Here is a 25,141-nt window from a genome sequence, read left to right as displayed (position 1 = left end):
TCGCCCATCGCCAAGTTCTCCCTTACCGTGAATCCTGCCCCGACTGCCTCGACCGGGAATTGGGCGGGACATCCAACTGCAACATCCGCCCACCATGGCGGAGCTCACGAGCACAAAGCTCAATGCCGAATCCCATCTCCTCCTCGTACGGGCCCGCACCCACTTCCCACCAAGCATGGCGCCCATCTAACACACCCGCCGCAGGACCAGCCGCTCCTCCGCATGCCCTATGAGCTCTCACGGCGCAACTTCAAAAACGCACAGCGCGCCATCGAACACTCGACAACCGCCTTCACGACGTCGCTCAACGCCACCACCAAAGCCGCATCCAAGGGCACTGCCGCCCCCGCCGCCACGCTCGAGTCGCTCGACACCCTCATAACCAAAATGCAGGGCCTCAAGCGCAAACTCGAAGGCCTGCATGAAGAGGAATCCCGCATCCACCGGTCGGCCAAAGCGCGGCTGCAGCACCTGCAGGACCTGTACGGCGTGCACAGTCTCGTCGACGTCAAGTACGACGAGTGGTCGCGCACGCGCCTCAGCCGGCTGCTGGTCGACTACCTTTTGCGCGAGGGGTACGCTGAGAGCGCAGCGTGTCTTGCGCAGAGCAAAGGCATCACTGAGCTGGTTGATGTGGATGCCTTTGTGGGGTGCCATCGCATTGAGCGCAGTCTGCGCGAGGGCATGAGCACAACGCTCGCTCTTGAGTGGTGCAAGGAACATGGCAAGGAGCTCAAGAAAGCGGGGAGTATGCTGGAGTTTGAATTGCGCTTGCAGCAGTACATTGAGCTGGTTAGGCAGGGGCATGAGGCGGGGTTGAGCGGTATGGATGGTGTTGAGACGGCGGACGAGGGCGGTAGCATGCATGGAGTTAGTATTCGAGGGGGTAGTGGAGGTGGAGAGGCAAAGTTGGTCGAGGCCAGGGCGCATGCGAAGAAGTATCTGAGTACGAGTGGGGATTTCAAGCTCATGAGGCAGGCGGCGGGTATGCTGGCGTATAGGCCATGGGACGAGGTGGAACCGTATGCGGTGAGTCTGATTTCTTCTTCTATACTACAGGAATTGGGCCTTTTATTCTTGTCCTTGGATCGACTAACAATACGCCAGTCTCTCTACTCGCGCTCGCGCTGGTCCCATCTCGCCGACATCTTTCTCTCCACCCACCACAACATGTACTCGCTTCCGCCCCGACCCCTCCTACACATTGCACTGAGCGCGGGGCTGTCCGCCCTCAAAACGCCAGCCTGCCACTCGGAATACACGTCCTCGTCTACAAACGCCTCATCGTCGGCCACTACCGTGTGTCCCATCTGCAGCGCCGAACTCAAGGAACTAGCGCGCAACGTGCCGTATGCGCTGCATACCAAGAGTATCGTCGAAGACGGGCCTGTGGTCCTGCCCAATGGACGCGTCTATGGGTCGGAGCGGCTACGTGTGTTTAACGAGAAGATTGGGACGGAGAAAGGGTGGGTCAGGGATCCGGTTGGCGGGTTGGCCGGGGAGAAGTGGAAGGAGAGTGAGTTGCGCAAGGTGTACATCATGTGATGTCTTTTTTTCTTTGGCGGCGTGAGTTCCTTGTCTTTTTCGTTGTTTTGTAGCAGAACGGTACGGCATGGCATGGCATGGCATGGCGTTATTGGGTGAGGCGTCACATTCCCGGTGTGGCCCTCTTTGCTTGTGTAGCTTTTAGTCTTACGACCTCCTCTTAGCCAGTATATGTTTTGTTTCAAACGCGCCGTGGGTGGGGGGGGACTGGGCGGCCTCAGTCATCGGAATCGTCATCACCATCATCATCATCGTCCTCTTCCTCTTCCTTTCTCTTCTTTTTCTTTTACTCTTCTTCTTCTTCTTCATCTTCACCCCCATCCAAAGCCCTCTTCATAGCCTCCTTCTGACTCGGCAACCGCCCCCCTCTGCCCACCTTGCCCAGCCTCGCCATCTCCTTCTCCTCATCACTATCGGCCACAAGCGGAACCTTCTCAAACACATAGATGCGCGCCTCGCGGTCCTCACCCTTCCACCCGCCGCCGCCCTCGAGCGCCCCCAGTGTGCGCACATGACGGTAACCGGGATACTGGGCCCAATCGAACCGCCAGCTTTCGACGACGCGCAGACCGGCGTGGCGCGCGAGGTCGCGGATGTTCCAGAGCGTGTAGGGTTCGCCTTCGAAGAGCGTGACAATGATTTTGCCGCCCATGCGGAGGAAGGGCTTGATATTGTGCTGCTCCTTGTTATTGTATGGTGATTCAGCAGCCTTGCTGCCTTTGTTCTTCTCCTGCTCTCTCTTCTGATGCTGCAGAATTTGTAGTCGCCGCTTCGGACTCGACGTGTCGATGCAGGATTTGAAAAAATCGACGAGCAGCGCTTGGTTGGCGCGCACCTGGCGGTTGACATCGGTGGATAAGCCGCCAGTGTGTGGGAACATGAAGGTGATGATGTCCCAGCCTTCTTCTTGTTCGGCACTGCCATTGTCGTCGTCGTCGTCGCGCTTGCAGCGCAGATGCTTGTAGCTCGACAGCTTTGTCGCATCGATGGCGTGGTGCAGAGGGACCGGCGGGGTGAGCTGCGCGAGGTCGGTGGAGATGGAGGAAAAGGTAGGGTATTTGCTGCGGACGTGGTCGAGAGAGTCGTAGCTTGTGCCTGTGACGTTTGCGCAGCCGTGCTCAATGGCGAGGGAGCGTGTGAAGCTAAAGTCGCCCTCGCCGACGAGCAGAATGTGGTCGTATTCGCCAAAGGGAATGGCGTGTTTGCGCTGTGAGGGCTGGTTGTGTGCAGGCTTGGTCGCGGGTACGTCGTTTGCGGCGGCGGTATTCATCTTCTGCTTCTTCTTTGCGGGTGCCTTTGTCGTGACCTGCTTGGGTTCGGCGGCTTTGGCAGCTTTGCGGTGGTGGGCGGCGATTTTCCTCTCGCCTTCGCGCTTGAGTTCTCGGCGCGCGCGCTTCGTCTTGGTCTTGGACATGGCTGCTGCGTGGGAGATTGTTCTCGTGCTGGTGCTTTCGCAAATGCATCCATCTCGGAGGTTTGCGGGGAACTTTTGGGAAAATGGTAAGCTTGGGCCACCTTCAGTCAAGGTGCAGCATCTGCATGTGAAGAGTCATGCAGAACTGGCATGTTTCTGCAGGAACATGTGTCAAAAGATTACAAAGCAGTTCTCCAGCATGCATTGAGTGCGTCTAGATGCAATGTCATGAATTTCTTAATGACTAGAATGTACAATCGACCTCTGTGCGGCAACCACAGTCGGTAAGCCTGCACACCTCAACAGTTGAAGAAAACATGGTAGCGTCCTCTTATATCAGGTCACGCTTGACAAACTGGTCGTACAGAGTAGATCCGAGCTTGGCCGGGGAGCGCTCGACAGTCACACCGGCCGCCTCAAGCGCGGTGATCTTGGAGTTGGCATCACCCTTGCCACCGCTGACAATGGCACCAGCGTGGCCCATTCGCCTGCCTGGCGGTGCCGAGATACCGGCAATGAAGCTGACAACGGGCTTGTTGGCCGTGTTGTACTCCTTGAGGAAGTCGGCGGCATCCTCCTCGGCGGAACCACCAATCTCACCAATCATGATGATACCGTCAGTCTCCTCGTCCTTGAGGAAGACCTTCAAGCAGTCAATGAAGTTGGTTCCGGAGAAGGGGTCACCGCCGATACCAACAACGAGCGACTGGCCAAGGCCGGCTTGGGTAGTCTGGTTGACGGCTTCGTAGGTCAGAGTTCCGGAGCGGGAGACGATACCGACGCGGCCGCGCTTGTGGATGAATCCAGGCATGATGCCAATCTTGCATTGGCCCTGGTCAAGTCAGCAGCCTATCCAGACATGTGTGTGTGTGTGCGTGAAGACGTACGGGAGCAATGATACCGGGGCAGTTGGGGCCAACCATGCGGGACTTGCTCTGCGTCTTGAGCATGTCGGTGATGCGCACCATGTCTGCCTCAGTCAGCCTCCAATTCTTGCAGGTTACCATTGGCTTTCATACCGTGTTGGGGAATGCCCTCGGTGATACTGTCCATTGTAAGTTTCCGTGTACCTCAGTTTCCATATGCACAACCTACGTCACAATCAGAGGGACCTCGGCGGTAATGGCCTCCTCGATACTGGCGGCGGCGACGGGCGGGCTGTGTGGTGGTTAGAGCGGATGGTCTGCACGAGCAAGCCGTGGGCGGGCGTAGCGTACGGAACGAAGATGGCGGTAGCCGAAGCTTGCGTCTCCTTGATGGCGTCGGCCACATTCTTGAAGACGGGCAGTCCAAGATGCTGAGAGCCGGCCTTCTTGGGGTTTGTGCCTCCCACAACCTTTGTGCCTAACACGGTGTCAGACATGGTGGTGCCCCCGCAGTATCAAAATAAAATGGCCGTCTGGAGGGTCGCATACCGTACTCAATGGCTTGCTGTGCGTGGAAGCTAGGTGCGTGTTAGCCGGGCGCGGCATGGCAGCTGGTCGGGCTCGCACTCACGTTCCCTGCTTTCCCGTGAAGCCCTGAAACAGAACCTTTGTGTCACTGTTGATGCGAAGGTTCTTAATCGTCTCGGCATACTGCGAGGACGCCGTCGCATACTGCCTGGTTGCGGCTTTTGAGAGGGCAGAGCGCAGCGGTTGCCGAATAGACTGCATCGTGACGGGTTGCGTGGCCACGAGAGCAGATCTGGGGGGAGGTGGTCAGGGTAGGGCTCGAGGGGTTCCGATTTGTTGGTGGTTAACGGTCTGAGCGAAGCTGCGACATACTTGGCGGGAGTTCTTCGGGTGAGCTTGGCCAACCCTGAAATCTCGTGCCAGGGCCCCGTCCGCGCCCGACAACAAGACGAAAATAACCCGCACTCGTTTGCCAGCACCCGCGCAGAGGATGCGCGGCTGCATGTGCGGCGCCGCATGTGTGATGACGCGCTGCCGTCTTCAGCATTGCGGCAGCGACAGTGCGAATCCGGCTTGGTCGAGTGCGAATGGCACCGCTCTCGGCGCCATGTCGAGCGTGTACGCATTGCGCCTAGAGACGTCCCACATACGAGTGTTGCGGCCGGCTGGGCATTCTCTTTTGTAGCCAGAGGCGCGCAGACTCGGGAGAAGAAGAAGAAGAAGAAGCAGAAGAAGCAGAAGACGAAAGAATCATGGTGGGGGTGGGTAGTCACTTGTTCCGACGCCCAGCCAGGTGATGCACGCAAGACTGACGTGCGTGCCATGTGCCCGTCATGCTGGTGCGACGGTTTCATACTTGATTCACGGTCGTGGTCGTGGCCGTGGTCGCATGATTCAGCTCTTTCACAGTGCATGCCCTGCATGAAACATATTCACATGGGAGCGTCATCCGGCATGGGTGCAGCCAAGTGCGAGGGGCAGCCAGGATAGCTAGCTGTATTTACATCTACTACATGTCTTGTACACAGCCAGAGAAGGCTGGCCGTTAGTCGTTGAGTTTGCCATGGAATGGAATGCCAATGGCTTGGAGCAGCAGGCGCGCGTCCTTGTTGCTTGTGGCGTCGGTTTGGATGGTGATGTGGCAGCCGGGAATCATCTTGGGCGGATAGCTGGACTGTGTGTCAGTAGGGCGTGAGGGGGTGGTGGGCTGGCAACAAGACTCACGCGTCGTAGTTGACCTCGATCTCCGGGAAGAGGGACACTTGGTCGGGGGTCAGGCCAAAGCTGAAGTTGCCGTGGCCGTCTCCCGAGGAGCCCGGCACGCCCTTCCACTCCTTGATCCTGGGCAGGACGACGTTGATGAGCTTGGCGAGGAAGTCGTCGGCGTGGGCGCGGTCCATGGTCGATGTGACTGCGACATACCTGCCCTTGCGCAGGCCCCAGCCGACGACATTGTGGCGTGCCTTGTGGGAGACGGCGCGCACGTTGCTGATGGCCTGCAGGACCATGCCGGCAACGTGTAGATGGCCGCTGTTTTCCTGGGCGTCTGGCACCATGGAGTGGACAATGACCTTTGTGAGGGCGGGCACGTTGCGGAATGTGCGCGGCTCCTGGAGCAGGCGGAGGACCTCGCCCTTGCCGCGCGGGGGGCGCAGCGGGCGGTTCTTGAAGTAGGGCGAGTCGCCGGTCCATTCGCGCAGGCGCTGGTCGGTCGTGGGGGCGCGGTAGCCGGGGGGGTAGTGCTGGTATGTGAGGGTGAGCAGGTCGGCGGCGATGGTGCTCTGGTACGTCTGCTCGAGGCGCGTCAGGCTGAAGGGGCCCGGCTGGAAGAGGCGCGACGCGGGGTCCGACTCGGGCGGGGGCTGGTGAGGGTGCAGCGGGCCGCGGTAGTACTTGGGCGAGCGATACTGGTACCTGCTGGGCGGCAGCTGCTTGTGGCCGCGCCTGCGCAGGCGGCTTGTCGCGACGGGGTCGAAGCTGGCGGCGAGCTCGCGCGGCGGCGGCGGCACCTGAAGCGAGGAAGCGTCTTCGAGGTCTCGGACGGCGTCTGACGAAGCGGGCGACGAGCCATGGCGGCGGCACACGGCCACGGCCATGGCGGCGGCGGGGCGGATGGCTGGGCGGGCGGGCATGGCCAGCGCATTCGCCGCACGCAGGGGCAGGGCACGCATGGCCATTGCGGATGGGGGGGGTGGGCGAGGCGGCGGCGGCGGCGGCGGCGATGGTGGTGGAAGTGGTGGTGGTGGTGGTGGTCGTCGTCGTCGTCGTCTATCGTCGACAGCATGCCAGGGCGTGTCTCGAAGCGACTTTTCCTTAGGCGAGACGATGAGCGCCGCAGGGATGGGCCATCTAGCAGCTCCATGCGTGCTAGGCCCAACGCGTGCTACCCCACCCGTTGGCCGCGCTGGCTGCTGCTGGCTGCGACACATGCACATGCAGTAGTACATTACTTACTTGGGAGTGGTAGTAGGCAGCACATATGCATACGTGTAGTTCGCACCCGCCCCCCGCTAACGCCCACGCCCTGCTTCACCCGCCCCCATCGTGTGCCTCGCTGCTGTCACTGTCGTCCTTTTCTTTTCCCACGCCCGCCCGCCCGCTGGGTCGCGGCGCCATCCCGTTGCTTGGCTGCCCGCCAAAAAGCCATTCGCTTCCCCCGCCGCCAGCCAGCCAGCCAGCCAGCCAGCCAGCCACGCTGCTCGTCTACTCCTTCCTCTTCCCCTCCCCTCCCCCTCCCCCCTCCTCCTCCTCCTCCTCCCCGCCTCCGCCCACTCTGCACTCGCCCGCCCGCCTCCGCCACTCCTCTGCTGTATGCATGTCCCCCGACATCCACCACCATTGCCACCATGAACGGCATGTCGCGCTTCCTCAGCCGGCGTGACAAGCACAACGAGAAGCGCGCAGCCAAGCACGCCAAATCAAAAGTACGCCCCAACTCTCTCGCTTCCCTCTCCGACCTCCGCCCCCAGAGCTCTCCTCCATGCTGTGCGCCCCCCGCCCCGCCATCGGCCCATCTGCTGCACCGCCCACGCCGCCTGTCTGCCGGCATCGAGACGCTCTACCACAAGCTTCCGTTTGTACTGCGCGCCTCGGTCCAGGACAGTCTTCTATTCATACACCACAGGACGCCATGTCACCCGCCCCCCACCCCCGCCAACTCTTCTGACCATCTGCCTCTACAGTCTCAAGCCTCCAACGCCGAGCTCGATCTCTACAAGATATTCACCAACGAAGGCCCCCGGCCCCCTGCAAGCGAGAGCAATGAGAAAAAGGTACCCAGCCACGCAGGCTCGCTGGCACATGGCTGCCTGCTAAACCACCCCAGGTCAAGATGCTCCTCACGCGCCTGCATGGTGCTGGCATATCCAAAATGACAGAGGAGCATGCCGAGCACGCACTGGCATGGCACCCGGACGACCTCGACAAGGCCTACGATCTCATGGTCCTCGCCAACGAATCGCTCGAAGGCGAACTCAAGGACTACAACCCCAACGTCACCATGCTGGGCGCCATCAACCGGAACATGGTGACGTGCTATCTGGATGCCCTGCTGTTCGCCATGTTTGCCCGCCTGGACAGCTTTGAAGCCATGCTGTACGACAACTTTGAGGACGAGCCCAGGAAGAAGCTGGCCGCCGTCTTGCGACTCTGGGTCAATCTGCTGCGGACTGGCCAGCTTATCAAAGTGGACCTGGTATAGTCTGCACTTTGCTGTAACTTCTGCCGCTAACCGCCCTCGCAGACCAAGCACCTGCAAGATTCGCTCGCAAAGTGCGGCTGGGAAGACGCCGCCCAGGTGCGACAGCAAGATGCATCCGAAGCCTTTACCTTTATCACAGGCGCCCTTGAATTGCCCCTCCTTACCCTGAAGATGGACATTTACCACACTGGACGCGAGGACAAGGAGGACGATCACAAGTTTGTCAATGAACGACTGCTCGAAGTGGCCATTCCAGAAGAAGAGACTGACCGTATTGTCACGCTCGAGGATTGCCTCGAGACGTACTTCAACAACAGAATCGAGGTCAAGCGCTACCTGCAACGCAAAAACACAATGGCTTCCATGCGGTCCAAGAGCGACGAGTTTGTCGACAGGGACCCTGAAAAGGCCGAAATGATACACATCGAGACGGCAGAGATGGACGAGCCCATGACTCCGCTCGTCTCGTCCCCGGTATCCATGGAGCCTGCCTCGCCCTTGTCGCCAAGCCGACCCAACCTAGACACGTGCCGCCGTGCTGATAGTATCTTTGGTCGGCGATACACGCGCCAGCTATCCGAAGCTCGAAAGTTCGACGAGAAGAAGCATGTCGAGGATATGCTAGACAGTAGTTCTAGTGGTCGGCCCCGCTCCGCTTCTCTGCTTAAGAAGGAGATTCTCATGCCGGCCTGGCAATTCTTCAGTCTGATCCGTAAGTTGGGCATTCCATCGATGCCCGTGTTTCTAACAAGCTGCAGCCTGGTACACCGACAACGTTCCAAGGTCCGATGCCCAGGTAGCGGCACATTTTTCTGCAAAACGCCCGGTTCTCGGCATATGCCTCAAGCGGTATTCCATGACAGCCAACGGGACACCAAAGCGTCTCGATACCTATGTTGACATTCCGCTTGACATTGGCTTGCCTCACTTTATTTCCGACGAAGGCATGAAGGAAGAGGGCCCATTGTTTGGCAACTTCAAGCTAGTGCTGCAATCGGTAGTCTGCCATCGAGGCGCGTCCGTGGACTCTGGACACTACATTGCGCTTGTTCGCGCCAACACGCATGAGCGACCTGGCACGTCACATTCCGAGTCGGAAGGCGAAGAAGACAAGTGGCTACGATTTGATGATCTTTCGGCGCAGCGTGTCACCGAGGTCAGCATCGAGCAGGCTTTGCGAGAAGAGTCGCCATATCTCCTGTTCTATCAGGTACAACCCATTGACGAAGAGTTGGCTTCCAGAGGCGATCCCCCGACGTATGCAGAAGCCCAATCCGGAATCCCGTCCGTTGATCCATCGCGCGAAACGTTGACGTCTATTTCCTCGACGGCCGCAACCGATGCCGAGACTGTTGGTGACTGGGAAAAGATTAGCGCGCCTGATGCGCATACCGAATTCAATCGCACAGACGAGCCAGCCAGTCGAAACAGCACGTCGAGCAATCGCCGGAGCAGTATTGCCTTTGAAGACGCTGATTTCCGTGGTCGAACCCAGCCGACAACACCGGCTGAGGAGAAGGGTGGCTTTTTGTCGGTTTCCAGACGCGGCTCACGCATCTGGATGTCCGGCACTGGCAAGAGCCGGCCAGGCAGCCCAAGTGCCGAAAACCGCCTATCCATCACACTGTCGCGACTGGCGGGTCGCTCTAGCAACAGCAAGTTGATGACTACGGAGACTACTGCTGGCGATGAACCGACTATTGTCATTGACAAGGCGAGCAACAGTGCAGAGAATGGCCCAAAGACACCGTCTCCAGTCAAGGAGAAGAAGGACTCTGGACTCTCGTACACCAAGACCAAAAAGGAAAAGAAGGACAGGCTGCGGAGTAAGAGCAGAGAGCCCGGTGCCGTCTTGGACAAGGGCAAGGCAAAGGGGAAGAACCGACCGGACCGCGAGTGCGCTGTAATGTAATTCCCTCTAGGGCATGTACGAGTACAAGAATCATTAGTGGGGCATTGTTGTCATTGCGCCGCTTCTCATCAGCATCGACGCATGGTGTCTGGGAGGTGGACGCCGGAGTTTCTCATTTTTTTTAGCGCGGAGTTTATGGATTACACAAGGACTGGCCTGGGTTGGCCATGGTGGTCTTGGATAAGCGTCTATTTGCATACACATTCCACAGGACTATAGATAAGATACCCTGGATTCGAATAGAACTGGAGGCATGGCCATGTGCCCACGTCTCATTTGCTCCCATGCCGCAGCTGGTGACTGTATTCCAAAACTGATTACTACATATGTGGTCTGAGAAGGTGTTGGATGCACACAGAAAGGGTAAGGTCCGGTTACGGCTAGCCAGCCTCGGACAACCTGGCCTCTTGGGGTCGCGCTAAGGTTATCCTCGCCCACCACAAAAGTCGCCCGCCCGTTCTCTCGTCCTCTTCTCCCACGTTTCGCGCAATCACCCCGCTGTGCAGGACACTTTCTCCCTCGAGCGATTGCCGAAGCGCCCCCAGAACGCAGAATCCGACTCCTCCGCCTCGACCTTCACCATGGCCATCAGCCCGCAAATGTAAGCAAAGCCCCGGCTTCCGAGGCCCGTTGAAGACAGTTTGCTAACGCCCACCATAGTTCCAACCTGGTCATCATCCTGTATGCATACTCTCCCACCCGTCGCCCACACGCGGTCAGGACCAATTTCTAACGCCCTCGCAGGGGATTTATGCAAATCTCGAAAAAGATACCGTTTGATGACCCCAACGTGCTCAACGGCGTGCGCGCACTGTACATTGTGTCGAACCTGATTATCGCGAGCATCTACTTCTACGTGCAGGCGCAGATCAACAAGAAGAATGGTTCGTTGTCGCATAGTGCATTTCTGCCCAGTCCGAGCGCGCTAACATGACCCCGCTCCAAAAAAAACAGACATGACCGTCGTCAAGTACGTCGAGCCCCCGCCCATGGGCTCTGGTGAAGAACCCAAGTTCGTCGCCACAACGGTCAAGGCGTATGACCTGGGCAAGCTGCGCGAGCTCTTCAAGGCCCAGATGATGGGCGTCGGCATGATGTGCGTTATGCACTTGTACTTCAAATACACGAACCCGCTCCTCATCCAGTCGATTATCCCGCTCAAGGGCGCCCTCGAGGGCAACCTCGTCAAGGTCCATTTGTTCGGTCAGCCCGCGACGGGTGAGCTTCAGAGGCCCTGGAAGGCTGCTGGTGGCATGATGGGTATGGGCGGTGGAGAAATCAAGACGGACAAGAAGAGCATTGAGGCTGCTGAGCGTGCCGGCCGTGGCGGTGTCAAGGACGAGTAGGACAAGTCTCGTTTGGACCTTGGCGGATACCTGGCCAGAATACGTCTTTTTTTTTCTCTTCTTATCCAGGGTGTCGTTTTCATCCTGTGCTGTTGGAGGATTATTAGGCGGACGAGGTTAATTCAGCTGGGCCATTTGTATAGCACGGATATGATTCATGGCATGAGGTCATGACCCTAATCGGATTTGTTCACTCAACTTGGGTTATCTTTTTTTTTGGAGATTCCATCTTGTGCATGTCTGTCGTCTACTGGAACTAACAGGGGCAACGTCATGTACCCATGTATGTTGACAGTATGATACGCCAGCTTAACAAGTTGAAAAAGTTATGTAGATCCCCGCCGCCTCAGATCCAAATTGAACATGATCAGAACAGCATGTTTTCCCTTACGGATAGCGATACTCTTTTTTTTTTATAAAAAAATCCTGTATTCACAAGTGTCACGTACCCGACTAATCGTAATAAATTGCATCATGATCATGACTACCGTCCCGTTACCCCTCTACTGGTTTATTTACTGGTTTATTTGTCTACTATATATAACGTGTTTCACCAGTAAGCGGGCCACCCCAGTATGTGGGCCACTTCCCTATGATATCCCACCTTTGCAACAACAACGCGTAATGTCTTAACAACGCAACGCGTTAAAAACTTATACTAAAGTAGATCTATTTCTTGCTATTACTAATCTTAATTCTAAACAAATTTAGAGTAAACAACGCGCTGCTGCCGCCTATAGCGTCCCACGAACAACAATCCAGCGTCGACGAGCTAGACAGCGCCCTCGAAGCGATTAGGAGCCACCAGCAAGGCGCCTAACAAAACTAGAAGAGGAGGCTATTACTATGCGTGTAATAGTCAAGGCTGAGCGAGGACTACCCTGTGGGAAAGACGACGTGCGAGATATAGCCAACAGACTGCTCCGAGAGCGTGGCGGGAAGGAGGTGGGCAAGAACTGGGTTGATAGGTTTGTCCAGCGCAATCCTAAGCTGCGTACGCGCCAGAGCCGTCCATACGATCACCAGCGAGCTCTCTGCGAAGACCCAGCGCTTATTAAGGGCTGGTTTAAGCTAGTTCAGAATATGAAGGCAAAGTATGGTATCGTGGACGAAGATATCTATAACTTTGATAAGACTGGCTTTATTATAGGCAAGATTTTATTATAGTTAGTTATTACAGGCTTAGACAAACTAGGGAGAACAAAGAAGATCTAGCTAGGCAATCGTGAGTAGGTTACGCTAATACAAGGCGTTAGCGCAATAGGCACGCGTATCCCAGCGTTTCTTATCTTTGTAGGTAAGGTTCTAATCTCTACCTAGTTCACAGAGGATCTGCCACGCGACTAGGTGATCCAAGTTAGTCCTACTAGCTAGACGAACAACGATCTAGCGCTTGACTGGCTTCGTTACTTTGATTCCCATGCGCGGCCTGTGGGGACGCATAGGCTGCTTATTATTAACGGCCATGAGAGCCACTGCTCGGTGGATTTCCGAGATCTCTGCGAAGAGATGAAGATAATCCTCCTCTGTATGCCTCCCCACTCGTCGCACCTCTTACAGCCTCTTGATGTGGGCTGCTTCTCGCCGTTAAAGCGCGCGTATGGTGATGCTATCTCGGTCTTAGCACGCAATCGCATCTACTATATTAGCAAAGAAACCTTCCTACTAGCATTTAAAAAGGCCTATTATAAGGCTATTACACCAGAAAATATCTGCGGAGGGTTCTAAGGTGCTAGACTTTCACCGCACGATTATAACGTTGTTTTATCACAGCTTAACGTCATGCTGCGTACGCCAACTCCACCAGCGCAAGAGACTACTGCTTAGGAGCCGAAAACGCCGCGCAACGCGCGCGAAATAGAGGCGCAGGCTACGCTTATTCGAAACTGTATGCAAATCCAGCAAGGGTCTCCTATAAGTTCTCTTAAGGAGTAGATACAGCAGTTAAGTAAGAGAGCTTAGCAGATAGCTTATAATATAGTGTTAATGCAGGAGAAACTTAATTGCCTTAAAGCTACGATTACTAAAGTAACGAAGCGAAAAACTTGTAAGAGGCGCTACGTACAGGCAGAGGGGTCCTAGACAGTTAGCTAAATAGCTAATTAGATCGCTGAGGTAGAGGGTGGTAGCTATAATAATGGTGCAACGTCTGCGAAGAGGGTGCGTAGTGAACGGCGCTGCGGGCGTTGCAGCCAAATTGGACACAACTCTCGCACTTGTTAAGTGGAATTAGAGGATATAGAGGATAGCAATGCGTCTAAAGAATAATATCTTATTCTACTTAATAAAAAATATTATAGTAGTGTTGCGCAATACTATTACAAAGATGTAATAGTTTGGGGAGGTGGCCCACATACTGGGGTGGCCCGCTTACTGGTGAAACACGTTATTGATTATGTAAATGTCCATAACACGCACACACGATGTATACATATCCTTGCTCCCTCACTTGGCACATACGCACACACAAACTCTGTAGCTGCCTCTCTCTCTCTCTCTGTCTCTTGTTGTTTCTGCGCGTCTGTCCTTGTTGATCCAAATGATATGGTAGGATATCCGTGTTTTTCACATATTCCCTCTGCCTCCTCTCTTCTTCTTTCTTTTCTTCACTCTTTATTCTCTGTTCTATTCAAAGCGGTTGCAAGATTAAAATGCACATGCACACACACAGATATTCATGTGCATGAGTTCATAGCGAGCGAGCGAGCGAGCGGGCTGTAGAATACATGTCTGTGTCGTCAAACCTGGATTTGTTTCCGAGACTAAAAAGTCCCTTCCATTTCACCCGCCTCGTCTTGTCTCGCTTTTTGTCAGTGATACTCGTAAGTTTTACAAGTGGCTTTGTGAAGAGCGGAATTGTGAGCAAAGAGGTGGGAGAATTGTAACGTCCATGGCTGTAGCGGGGAGTGTGGCGGGATTCTTATTGTCGAGTCGAGTCGGTAGAGGGAATTTCCTTCGTAGCTGTTTATGTGGAGGCGCTGGTGCTGCTTGTTTTGCTCGCATGCGTGGGCGGGCGTGTGAGGTACTTGGCGAACATTCCGCTCTTTTACCGGGTTTTGCTGTGGTGGCCTGGCCGAATGCACTCATCTACAATGCCAGCTCCTAGTTGGTGGATATTGGAACGGCGTGCCGAAGCCATAGTCACCACGCAAGACTACATAGTAAAGCATCTAGTCTAGCAAGTGCGTGAAGCCAGGCCGTGCGTAGGCTCAGAAGAGGAAGAAAGCGCCACATCGTCTTCTGGCGTATTTCATACTCCTCCTGTCCATTCGGGAAAGTAGCCATCTTGCATCGGCATGGCCACAGGCTCGTTCTCGTAGTTGAAGGGGTCGCCCCAGAAACCCTGGTCTGGTCAGGACGGAGCGTTCTTTCTGCGAATTGCATCGTGCCACTTACAAAGTCAAATTCAGGGACTGCGTCGGTGCTTGGTTGCAGGTCTCCAATAATGTTGTTAATGTTGTTCAGATTAATGTCATCCCAAATCGGCGCACGGTCTTGGAAATTCTGCATCGACCTCAGAATGTCAGGTTGAGATGGCATGGTTGTTAGCTGGGGTTGGGATGGTAGTGCTTGCTGATTGTACGGCATAGATTGGTTTGGGAAGCCGAATTTATGCATCCCCGGCATGGCTGTGAGTATATTTGTGTTGCTGGTTGGTGCAGTACCCAGTGTGAGCGTAGACGTGGCTGGTGGTTGGCTGATGTACTGGTTCAACGTCTGTGTTTGACTAATTGGGGATAGGCTGTGCTCGGATACGGCTTTATCAATCATGTTCTTAACAACTTGCCATGCTTTTGCCGTGTTGTTTTCTCGGATAATGCGTGACATCTGTAATGCTCTTAGAGCTCGCTGTCGGTCCGGTGCATTAAACAGGGGATTGCGCAGCTCGGACAATATGTGTAGGATAGCTTGGAATGAAGCAATAGCGCCAATATGCCATTGGAAACGAGCTGCTTCAACATCGGCAACCGCTCCGTTGATGGCCTCTACGCAGTTGACAGACTTTTCAAATATCCTAGACTCGTCAGTCCGAGAAGGCATTCATCGAACACGTCATTTTGAATACATACGATCTGCGAATATCCTCAGAGAAGACAAGGTCGCGGTAAGCGCGCGGCATACGGAGCCAGAAAAGCAAGTAGGCGCGCCATTCCAGCAGCGAGGCCAGCCCCAGAGTCAATCTCTCCACTGGTATATCTGGATTCAGAAACTGCAAGTACTTCCGGTGGGTCTCCTCGTGTACCTCATCAAGCATGACCTTGATCTGCTGGTAGAGGTTGCGCAGCTCTTGCGCGGGGTCTGGTCGAGAGGTTCCGTTGAGTCCAGAATCAAGCATGCGTCGTTCTAGACGATATGTGCTTTGAATGATGCGTCGTAGCGCTCGCATACCGTTAAACCGTACCAGTTGGAATGTCATGGTTGTGAATTTCTGCTCATTGTATGGGGCCTCGCCCGGGCTGGAACCCTCAACGAGGTCTTCATCGTCAATGTTCCGCGGGAAGAGCGTTGTGTAGGAATCTTCAGTTATGCTAGGTTCCTGACCCTTGCATTCAGCTGTTCGAAATTCCAAATGACCAACCTGATGCCACACGCGACGGCGCAGTTCAATGGTTAGCGCATCCATTGACCCAACGGGAAACAAGGATGGGTCTCGGTGTAGGCCTTGATTGAGGGCGATGCGGTAGGCTATACCCATCAATACCCATGCTTTACCTAGGGTCCATGTTAGCCTGGTATGCTGAGGGGGGATTCAGTAGGCTTGCCCATGTCTTCCTCTTTTGAGATGCAAGTCAGCCATAGCACGAACGCCTGGAATATGTCGATATTGGACATCGTAAGGTAATTTTCTCGAGCCAGGGAGATTTCAACGCCCAGTTGAAACCGCTCCAACAAGGCTTCTTTGGTTTCGCCAAACTTGCTCTCGACAATTCTCGGCGGTAATGAATTGATGGCAGAAAAGTAAATTGCAAAGACAATGGGATGCGCGTCATGGTTGTACGTGGTGAATTTGCGCAGTAATGTGGGTCTATGGGTGATTCTAACCATTAGATCTACGTTGGCGAAGTAGACGTCCAAAAGTGTGTCGCGATGCTCTTGTGTGCTGGGAAGTAGGTTGTCCAGGTTTGAGCCTGGCCCTGCGCGGCCTAGTGAGAGCAAGTCGACCAAGCTGTTTTGCGGCACTTCCTTTCTCTCTTCATCAGTCTTGTCGCCAAGCAAAGCCTTGATATCTTGGATCTGGACAGTGTTAGCATGTTGTCTCGCTCGAGTTGTCTCAGCGGTCTCTCTGACTCACCTCGTCGGCGAGTAATGCAAAATGCAGCGAGGAGACGAATTGCGATTGTCCACCGTTGAGCAAAAGGGTGCCGTCGCCATCGTCAGAGGCAATGCCAGCTCCGTGGGAAGTCTGGCTGTTGGAGGACGGAGTCATGACCTCGTCTCCGTCTCTTCTCTCAATTTCGGTGCTGGATCGTACAGATGATGCTGCGTTGGTCCGCTGACCTGCGACGGCCTTTTCCAGGAGATACTCGAGTCTGTCGAGACGCGCCTGGACGTCAGTGGACCTTGGTCCTTTGCCGCCGTTTGCCCCGGTGGGTTTGGCGATTCTTCCAGTGCCCGTGGGTGCCTGGACCTGGTCTGTCCAGGTGCACACATGGTTTCCTCGCGTACATGAGCCGCAGACGGGATGGACATGGTCGCATTTGACTTTCCTCCGGCGGCACGTCAGACAGGATGAAATCAGTCGTGGGCGGCCTCCGCTTGGCTTGCCAGTCGAGCCTGGCGAGTGGGACGAGGAGCCGGCTTTCGTTTCGACCATGACCGGACAAAGAGGATGGAGTCTGTACGTAATGCCCAAGGTTTTCAACGTTGAGGCGTGGATCGGGCCTCGGGGCAGAAATAGCCCCCGCTGCACCCTGAAGGGCGCCGCCCCACCCGCCGCCCCCCTCCTAGCCCAATTCGGCCTTAGCGGCGATCATGGGCTTCCCGAGCCAGCCCCGAGACGGCCTGCCATGTGAATTGCAGCGTTTATGCTCTCGACACTTTTGCCATTGACTTGGCAGCGCCATATATAGACATGCTGGAGTTGGGACCGCCCTCGAGACACGACTCGGAGCAATCAAGCCGCCCAGTTTGATTGGTGTCCTGCAGCGCGGATGCACCACTCCAACTACCTTGACCACACAGCTTGGCCGGATGGCTGTTACATTGGCGTTTGACATTGGGCACTATTGCACACTATCGCCGGGCTTGGGTTCGCAAGGAAACGATCTCGGATCACTCGGGCTCGATCCGATCGATTTTTGCGTATGCATATCACGTGGTGCTATTGTGCTAGTGCACCATGTGTACCTACTACTTCCTGCTACTATGACTCTCGTTGTCTAGAGCTTATAGCGTGAATGTACATGATACAACATAAACTATGCATTGACATCCATGTTTGCGTAGGGACAAGGTGATATATTTCAACTAGTCAGCGCTCAGAACCCTGCCTTTCAAAAAAGCCCACAGGGTTCCATGGATCAATCTGCACGAGGTCTTCATTCCTGAATGCTCAGATACTCATAATCCCTTGCTGCTGAATGCTGCTCACTCTACTCAAAGTTCATCAGCATAACAAACACATCTAGTGTCTGTATAGTATGTGCCACAGCAGGGTGTATCTGGAAGCAGCTGGTCGTAATACCAACTCGACGCATCGCTCATGAACCCCTCCAGCACCTCGACAGTTTGTAAGTATACAGTCACAGTACACAAGGCAGGGTCGGGCCGAAACGGCACGGACACGGATGCATGGTTCCCGACAACCGCGTAATCAACCCAGATTCAAGCTTTACTCATAATGATGCGAAACTCCGATCCTCCGCCGAGGACGGCGTCTACATTAGGCCTATTTCCGAGCCAAGATTTTTACAATTGGACTTGTCTATACAAGAAGAGTTTGGCAGGATACCGAAAAGGACGCACTCCAATCTCAACTGGTAGTAACCATTCACGCCAAAAAGAAAGAAAGAAAGAAAGAAAGAAAGAAAGAAAGAAAGAAAGAAGGAAAGAAAGAAAGAAAGAAAGAAGGAAAGAAAGAAAGAAAGAAAGAAAGTGACATATCGGGATAATTACATGACGTCATTTACAATGGTTCAAAGGGGACTTTTTATCAATAACGAAGTCGGTCAAACGCACAATTGCTACATGGTAGTTTCTCTGTCGTGTTGACTTGCAACTAGTATGTCGACTCTACCAGTAATGAGGTTCTGGCTATCTATTCGCCTCACGACGGTTTTCTCGTGTTGGACGGCGTTCAAGTGGCGTCTATGGCCGACGTTGACTTGGCCGTTGCCGCGGCTCGTAGTGCTTACCAGGGCGAGTGGGCTGCATGGACGGCACAGCAGCGGACCCATGCCATGATTCGGTTTGCGGAACTGGTCGACAAGCATACCCCGGAGCTGGCGGATTGGGAGTCCAAGAGTATGGGCAAGCCCATTACGGCTGCGGCGAGGAGCTTCAAACTGCTGTCGGACTACATGCGTTACGCGGCTGGCTGGACGGACAAAGTGCCTGGCGAGCAGTGGCCGGAGGAGAACGGCATATATAAAGTGCAGTTTTGCGTGTCTAATCTCCGTCACCACATGCTAATGCCGACGTAGATTGTTCAGTATGAACCGGTGGGTGTCTGCGCAGGAGTCGGAGCTTTCAATGGCCCTCCGTTGTTCTTTGCTCTCAAGGTTGCTCCAGCCATGGCCACTGGTTGCACGGTTGTATACAAGAGCTCGGAGAAGAGTCCCATTGGGCTCTTGCAATTGGGAGAGCTGATCAAGGAAGCTGGCTTCCCACCTGGTGTGGTGAACATTGTCACCGGGGATGGAACGGTTGGGGCCGCCTTGGCCAGCCACATGGACATTGACATGATTACTTTGACAGGTTCTATAGCCACAGGTAAGAAGATCCAGGAGCTTGCTGCAAAGAGGTATGTTGGCGGAGAAAAGCGCAGGTAGGAACTCAACGCTAATATTAACTTAGCAACCTCAAGCGTGTGGTGTTGGAGCTCGGTGGGAAGTCCCCATCCATAGTGCTTGCAGATGCCAACATTGAAAACGCCCTTTACCACCACAGCCAGATGTTCCTCGTAAACACTGGCCAAGTGTGCTTCGCGGCAACCCGGGCCTTTGTGCACGAAGACATTGCCGACGAGTTTGTTAGGCAGCTCAAGGAGCGGTTCGAACAGCTCAGCCATGCTATAGGCCCTCCTCACGAGCCCTCGACTGTGTACGGCCCCTTGGGCCACGAGGAACACTTCCAGCGCGTCATGGAGTACATTGAGAGTGGAAAGAAAGAGGCTACGCTGCTCACTGGCGGGGCGAGAAAGGGCACGAGTGGGTGCTATGTTGAGCCCACCATTTTCCTCCACCCTGGCGACGACGCGCGCATCTACCGAGAGGAGATTTTCGGGCCTGTCCTCGCCATCCGCACATTCAAGACGGAAGAAGAGGCAATCTGCATGGCAAATGACACCATGTATGGGTTGGGGGCGTGCATCTATACGGCGTCAGTCACGCGTGCGCTCCGGATGGCCAAGCAGATCAAGGCGGGCATGGTGAATATCAACACGTCCATGTCGTCTGGGCTGGAGGCGCCCATGGGGGGCACCAAGCAGAGTGGGCGTGGAAGGGAAGGGGGTAAGCTGGGGCTGATGAGCTATCTGGAGGCCAAGACTATTTCCATCAAGTAAGTGCGGCTAGGCTGAGTTGGGAAGGTGAGCTGATTCATGGGGATAGCATGAATGTATGAGGCACGAGCACGAGTGGCGGTTGGCGATGCATGATTCGAGCTGCGCATGGCCGATGTGGTCCTGGAGGAAGATGGCGACATTGAGCATGTCGCTCGATCCCGATCCTCTGGCCCTTGGGAGCAGAAAGCGTCGATCAGCATGGTGTAGGTGTAGGTGTAGGTGTAGGTGTAGGGCGACGGTGACGATTTGGACGTCGGCATATTGCCGTGGGCTTTCTTTTTCTGGACAGGTGTACGCATGCACGTGGGCCTTGACCGAGGCGCGACTGGTGCGGGCAGCAGAAGAAAGGGGGGCGGGGACGAGGAGCAGCCCCTGTCCATGGCGGTTGTGGTCGGGTGGTCGGGTGTATTGCTGTGGTGGTGGTGGTGGTGGAATGGGGGAGGTGGTGGCAGTGACGGAGGGCTGGGCGAGGACGCGCTAGCTAAGCGAATGACGCCCAGCCTCGCCGGCGAGCAGCCAATGACAGCGGGCGACGCGGCCGGTGCATGTTGCTGCATCTCTCCCTGCACCGTCACACGTCACTGGTGTGAATGCAGTCGAATGCAGTCGTCGTCTCATCGCCCGCCCACCTGACTGGCTGCCGGCCAACCGCCAGCCCTTCGCGCCCAAGCCCTGCGAGGCTGGCACCGACTGGCACTGACTGGGACCGACGAGCTCCAGAAGCTTGCTTGAAGCCATGGCCTCTTCTCGTCGCTGCTCCGGGCCTCCCCTCCCCCCCCTCAACAATGCCTCTCGTCGCCGGCCCCGCCATCACCTCTGCTGCTACGGCTGCTGCTGACGTCGACTGACTGCCCACTGCCGGCGACGACGACATCATCATCATCATCATCCTCATCTCGGAAACTCTCAGTGCCAGACAATTGCCATAGCACAGCTCTTGGGCCGTCCGCGGGATCGACACTGAGCACATACATCGCCTGCAGTCCGTAATACATACATACGCCGCGAGCCCACAATGCGAGCCGCCCACTGACATGGCCACTCTCTCTCCCGGTGGGTATGCGCGCATCCAAGCTGTTGGGGTATAGCGTGCTGATCGGTCCGTCGCAACAGACGTTCGCGATTCCACTCTAAAGTCGCTCAAGCTGACGTGCCCCTCCGCCGAGGTGATCCAAGACGCTTCGCCCGCCTCGTCCGCCGACATGGCTACCTCCGACAAGGCCTACCCCTTCCATGACGTAGGCGACGAGTGGTCCGACGAGGAAGTCCTGATCCCCAGGCAGCGCCGCAAGACGCAGTCCATCCCCCCATTGCAGTTCGAAAAGATCACTGCTACTTCTGCAGAGTCGTCTTCTGAGGATTCTAGTTCGCCCTCGCCTAACCCCCAGCGCTTCCTCAGCGCAAAAGCCAGCCCCAATGTGCCCCCCAAGAGCCCCTCGCGCCTGGGCACCTCGCGCGGAACCAGCCCGGATGACCTGGTCCAGCGCTTCTACCAGCTCACCAAGGAGCGCGACGCCCTCCGCAAGGAGCTGCAGCGCAAGAGCATGGGTTCGCACGTCCTGTCTGCACACAGCCCCAGGTCGCAAAAGTCGGAAGAGGACACGCTCATTGAAGAGCTGCTCGCACTGCGCTATGAAATACGCCTGTGGAGCGAGGAATACTTTACCGGCCCCATCAAGTCTTCAAACAAGCGCCCGTACATGCAAAGGGCGAAGAAGCTGTTTGGAAACCTCACAGACAACTACCACGTCTATCTGAAGGATCCCGACGATCGCCCGCTTCTCATACAAGCATACGTGTGGATGCGACTGCAACAAAAGATTTTCAACAACTGGCAAAAGGGCAGTGGCTATGTCTGGGCAGGCAAACTCGGCGACAAGAAATTGCGCGACATCAACGATACATTGCGACAGGGTATGCTCTATCCATTCCCTGCCAATTGAGCCATGCTAACAGATACAGCTGTCAAAAACGAAGCCGAAGCCCAAGAGTACCACCGATGGCGCGCCCTCACCGTAAACCTCCTTGTCCCCCAAGTAGACGGCAAATGGCGTCCTACTTTTGACGCAACACCTGTACTCAAACAAATCTCCCGCTTCTGTAGCCGTATGCGCCGCAAGCTGCGCCCATGGGCTACACAGTCACTTCGTGCTGGAAAAGAACAATTGGGCACCATTGTCTCTGCATCAGTAGCGCTAGATCTCAAGATGAAGCGCCAGCTCGCCGACTACCGCTTCGTCACCTTTACTGGCGGTAAGAAAGACCAGTATTGGGGCTACGGCTACTACGATAGCGAAATGGAAGACGTGTTTGAAGACGACGATGACGATGACGGAAACGGTGGCTATGGCAGTAGCAGCCCCCGCGGCCGAAGAGTAGAATTGGCACTTGCCCCTGCGCTGGAAAGGTGTGGAAATGCCAATGGCCATGTCTTTGACCAGAACTTCATGATGGTCAAAGCCGACGTGACGTGCAAGAGGCTGGAGAAGCAAAAGAAGCAGCAGCCCAGACCAAGAGGCGGCGGCAGTACAGTCGGTGGAAGAGGTGGGAAAAAAGGTTTCTGGGGGAAATAGAGCAGTTTTTGCTCTCCTCATTATCCCTCGTCCATCCGTCTCTGCTCACACGTCCGCAAGTCCGATCCAAGCCCAGTTTAGAATTCCCCTCAACATTTTGCATCTTTTGTTCTTGTTCATCACCATCATCCCCTCAGCATCTTGCATCCTTTCTTTCTTTCTTTCTCCCCTTGTTCATTTGCCATCACAATCCCCTACTACATCTTGTGCGTGCAAAAGCATTCTGTTCTATTGCATATGCATTATTATACCCCTCCCATGCCCATCTGCCTTATTCTGATGTTTCTACTACTTTCAGATTTCACTTGGCACTTGACTTGACTATATATTTTTTGCATACCGTGACCACTTTGTGTATTTAGTTTTCTGTAGAAGATTAGTTCAAGCCGCTGCTCAATACTAAGTGTGTTTCTTATTATAGTATGTCTGCTTAGATGTGTGTGTGAAGTGTGAATGTAGGTGAGATGGAGAGGAAGAGAGATGGCTTTATGAAGGTGGAAACTGCAAGTCCCTTGGTAGCTATGTAACGGAGCTTTTTTCTCATGGAGGCATTGGCACTGAACTTGTTCTGTTTTCATGACGGATTATCACTGCACAACCTATGTAACAGTCGATCCAAGCGCAACAATTTCGATATTACTATATTACACAGACTCAAGAGGGAAAAATTCGTATTCTACTGCGGAACAACATGAACCTCCCACTGCGCTCCATGAGGCCCACTGACCATATCTCTATTCTCGCCATTGTCCAAAAACGGGCCTTTGGCATTCGTCACGGGACTCGCCAGCACGCCCTTCTTCTCGCCGGTACGTAGGTACTCCAGAAACGCGACCGAGGCATCAATGTATTCGTGCAACGCTTGCTGGCTACTCAGCGTAGTACCGGTAACCCACTTCATGATCAGCGGCACAATGAGTGGAGCATCGGTGCACGAAGGGTGTGCCGAGCCCGCCAGCGTCATGAACCAGCCCGTGTTCACGCTCTCGATGATTTTTCGTACCACGTTGAAATGCCAGCCTTGGTCGTAAAACTGCGTTTGATCGTCTGTCCACTTGCCGCTTTGCAGCACGAGAATCGGCACGTCCATGTCCTTGTTCAGGGGCCCGGATTCTTTGCCTGGATCCAGCGCAATGCCTCCGTTGATAGGCATCGAGGCCGTGCCCGCCGACTTGAGGGCTTGCATTGCGCCCGTTGCGCCGTACGAGTGGCCGCTGACTGTGACGGCCGAGAGGTCGAGCCGGTTTTTGAAGCCGGGCAGTGCGTTGCGCGGGGAGTCGGGCTTGAGATTTACAACAGGGGCGTCGCCGGCGTTGAGGCGTGCAAAGAGCTTGATGGTCTCGCTGATTTCGGCTTCGCGGAAGTTGAGCTGGGCGGCTTTGAGGTCGAGAATCGTCATGGCCGGGCTGGCTTCCAGGTCCTCGAGCTTCAGGTGCCACACGGTTCTCTCGGTGCCGTTGGGACGGTGGATGATTGTGCCGGGGCCGCTTCCGTCGCGGTGTTCAACTGCGGCGACGACGTAGCCGTGGCTTGCAATGCTTCCGAGGTAGTGGGCATAACTCTGGCTCATGCCGGCCATGCCGTGGGTAAAGACCATACATGGCAGCGTTGCACTGTCGCCATCGCGCTTCAATTCATGATGCTCTTTCTGGGCCTCGCTTATTGCCTTGTCGAATTCATTGTCGTCGCCGAGAATATGCTCTGAACTCGAGAGAATGGGCGCGTCCACAACACCCGGGATGACAGTGCTGGAGCCAAAAGCCCACATTGCAAACTTGAAGACGGACGATAGTTTCGGGACTCCTGCAAGGCGGGCATAACCTTCGGCGATGAGCGATGCGGGTTGAGGGAGCCACGGACGTGCCCATGGTCGTCGATGCTGAGGCGCCAGAGGCAGCGAAGAAGGGTAGTATAGGGTAATGGCTAGCGTCTCCAGTTCAAAGGCCTTGTTGCCGGTATCCTTGAGGACCGCGTCATGAATCACCTTCTTCTCGACCTCAGTCTCGACATCCAGGATCCCCACCTCGTACGGCCCGGTGTATGGCGGAAGCGGCGATGTAATAGGCGTCAAGGCGAGGATGAAGGTGACGAACAATACACCTGCCGATCCCAACACCAGAAAACGCCGCGGCGTAAGGGGGCCCATCCCGAAAACCATGATGGGCAATGGTTGAGCGATTTTCTATCCAGGCAGGCCGAGTGCAAAGGGTCCTCAAAGAGTTGCAAAGTCAGCGCCTGGGGGGGAACTAATAAGGTATTCACAGAGAGGGCGTGGCGGAGGTGGCGGAAGCGGCTGATGACGTATCTCGCCCTCGGCCAAATAACTGCGACGTGCCGTGTCTCCGCCTGAAACGGCATAACGTCATCTTTCGTCCAACAACATTCACTCGTTTGTTACTGGCAATGTATTGCATCGTCCGGATGGCTTTGGGTTCCTACTTTGTCAGACACGGGTGCCTTGGAAACTATTGACTTTGTGATAGCTGCTCAACCGACATGTAAGACCGAGGGTAATGCATCCTACATCGCTTC

The 25,141-nt window shown here is 55.2% G+C and overlaps 9 protein-coding genes across 9 annotated transcripts; 5 read left to right on the top strand and 4 right to left on the bottom strand.

Moving 5' to 3' along the window:
- Window positions 1-94: 94 nt before the first annotated feature.
- On the top strand, window positions 95-2,037 carry SETTUDRAFT_147384 (uncharacterized protein; the record flags this gene model as incomplete). Its single annotated transcript, XM_008024803.1, has 3 exons — window positions 95-145; window positions 205-1,029; window positions 1,108-2,037. 3 exons carry the CDS (start codon window positions 95-97, stop codon window positions 1,543-1,545), a joined length of 1,314 nt encoding a protein of 437 aa, XP_008022994.1. The 3' UTR covers window positions 1,546-2,037.
- Window positions 2,038-3,165: 1,128 nt separating this feature from the next.
- SETTUDRAFT_167715 (uncharacterized protein) lies at window positions 3,166-4,679 on the bottom strand. The gene is made up of 7 exons (XM_008024802.1): window positions 4,457-4,679; window positions 4,375-4,403; window positions 4,177-4,303; window positions 4,055-4,117; window positions 3,979-4,004; window positions 3,847-3,929; window positions 3,166-3,791 (listed from the first exon to the last, which is right to left on the bottom strand). Exons 1-7 carry the CDS (start codon window positions 4,612-4,614, stop codon window positions 3,291-3,293), a joined length of 987 nt encoding a protein of 328 aa, XP_008022993.1. The 5' UTR covers window positions 4,615-4,679; the 3' UTR covers window positions 3,166-3,290.
- Window positions 4,680-5,329: 650 nt separating this feature from the next.
- SETTUDRAFT_147373 (uncharacterized protein) lies at window positions 5,330-6,532 on the bottom strand (the record flags this gene model as incomplete). The annotated part of the gene is made up of 2 exons (XM_008024801.1): window positions 5,330-5,522; window positions 5,578-6,532. Coding segments are annotated over 2 exons (1,079 nt in total), but the record flags the coding sequence as incomplete, so codon positions are not given.
- A 946-nt stretch (window positions 6,533-7,478) lies between these two features.
- Window positions 7,479-10,085, top strand: SETTUDRAFT_167714 (uncharacterized protein; the record flags this gene model as incomplete). Its single annotated transcript, XM_008024800.1, has 4 exons — window positions 7,479-7,625; window positions 7,679-8,047; window positions 8,096-8,765; window positions 8,812-10,085. Coding segments are annotated over 4 exons (2,340 nt in total), but the record flags the coding sequence as incomplete, so codon positions are not given.
- A 385-nt stretch (window positions 10,086-10,470) lies between these two features.
- Window positions 10,471-11,512, top strand: SETTUDRAFT_167713 (uncharacterized protein). The gene is made up of 4 exons (XM_008024799.1): window positions 10,471-10,566; window positions 10,626-10,646; window positions 10,710-10,849; window positions 10,920-11,512. Exons 1-4 carry the CDS (start codon window positions 10,547-10,549, stop codon window positions 11,309-11,311), a joined length of 573 nt encoding a protein of 190 aa, XP_008022990.1. The 5' UTR covers window positions 10,471-10,546; the 3' UTR covers window positions 11,312-11,512.
- A 2,789-nt stretch (window positions 11,513-14,301) lies between these two features.
- Window positions 14,302-17,126, bottom strand: SETTUDRAFT_175897 (uncharacterized protein; the record flags this gene model as incomplete). Its single annotated transcript, XM_008024798.1, has 5 exons — window positions 14,302-14,654; window positions 14,708-15,326; window positions 15,382-16,024; window positions 16,075-16,546; window positions 16,605-17,126. The coding sequence occupies 5 exons, from the start codon at window positions 17,124-17,126 to the stop codon at window positions 14,562-14,564; spliced, it is 2,349 nt and encodes a 782-aa protein (XP_008022989.1). The 3' UTR covers window positions 14,302-14,561.
- Window positions 17,127-18,442: 1,316 nt separating this feature from the next.
- Window positions 18,443-20,036, top strand: SETTUDRAFT_105439 (uncharacterized protein; the record flags this gene model as incomplete). The annotated part of the gene is made up of 4 exons (XM_008024797.1): window positions 18,443-18,475; window positions 18,535-18,903; window positions 18,955-19,274; window positions 19,328-20,036. The coding sequence occupies 4 exons, from the start codon at window positions 18,443-18,445 to the stop codon at window positions 20,034-20,036; spliced, it is 1,431 nt and encodes a 476-aa protein (XP_008022988.1).
- An 819-nt stretch (window positions 20,037-20,855) lies between these two features.
- On the top strand, window positions 20,856-22,852 carry SETTUDRAFT_167711 (uncharacterized protein). The gene is made up of 3 exons (XM_008024796.1): window positions 20,856-21,089; window positions 21,150-21,950; window positions 21,999-22,852. Exons 1-3 carry the CDS (start codon window positions 21,071-21,073, stop codon window positions 22,607-22,609), a joined length of 1,431 nt encoding a protein of 476 aa, XP_008022987.1. The 5' UTR covers window positions 20,856-21,070; the 3' UTR covers window positions 22,610-22,852.
- A 314-nt stretch (window positions 22,853-23,166) lies between these two features.
- Window positions 23,167-24,790, bottom strand: SETTUDRAFT_167710 (uncharacterized protein). The gene has a single exon (XM_008024795.1). It carries the CDS (start codon window positions 24,765-24,767, stop codon window positions 23,286-23,288), a length of 1,482 nt encoding a protein of 493 aa, XP_008022986.1. The 5' UTR covers window positions 24,768-24,790; the 3' UTR covers window positions 23,167-23,285.
- Window positions 24,791-25,141: the final 351 nt, after the last annotated feature.

This window comes from Exserohilum turcica (genome assembly GCF_000359705.1).
Source record: "Exserohilum turcica Et28A unplaced genomic scaffold SETTUscaffold_13, whole genome shotgun sequence".
Classification (NCBI taxonomy): Eukaryota; Fungi; Ascomycota; class Dothideomycetes; order Pleosporales; family Pleosporaceae; genus Exserohilum; species Exserohilum turcicum.
This window is presented reverse-complemented; position numbering and strand designations above follow the sequence as displayed.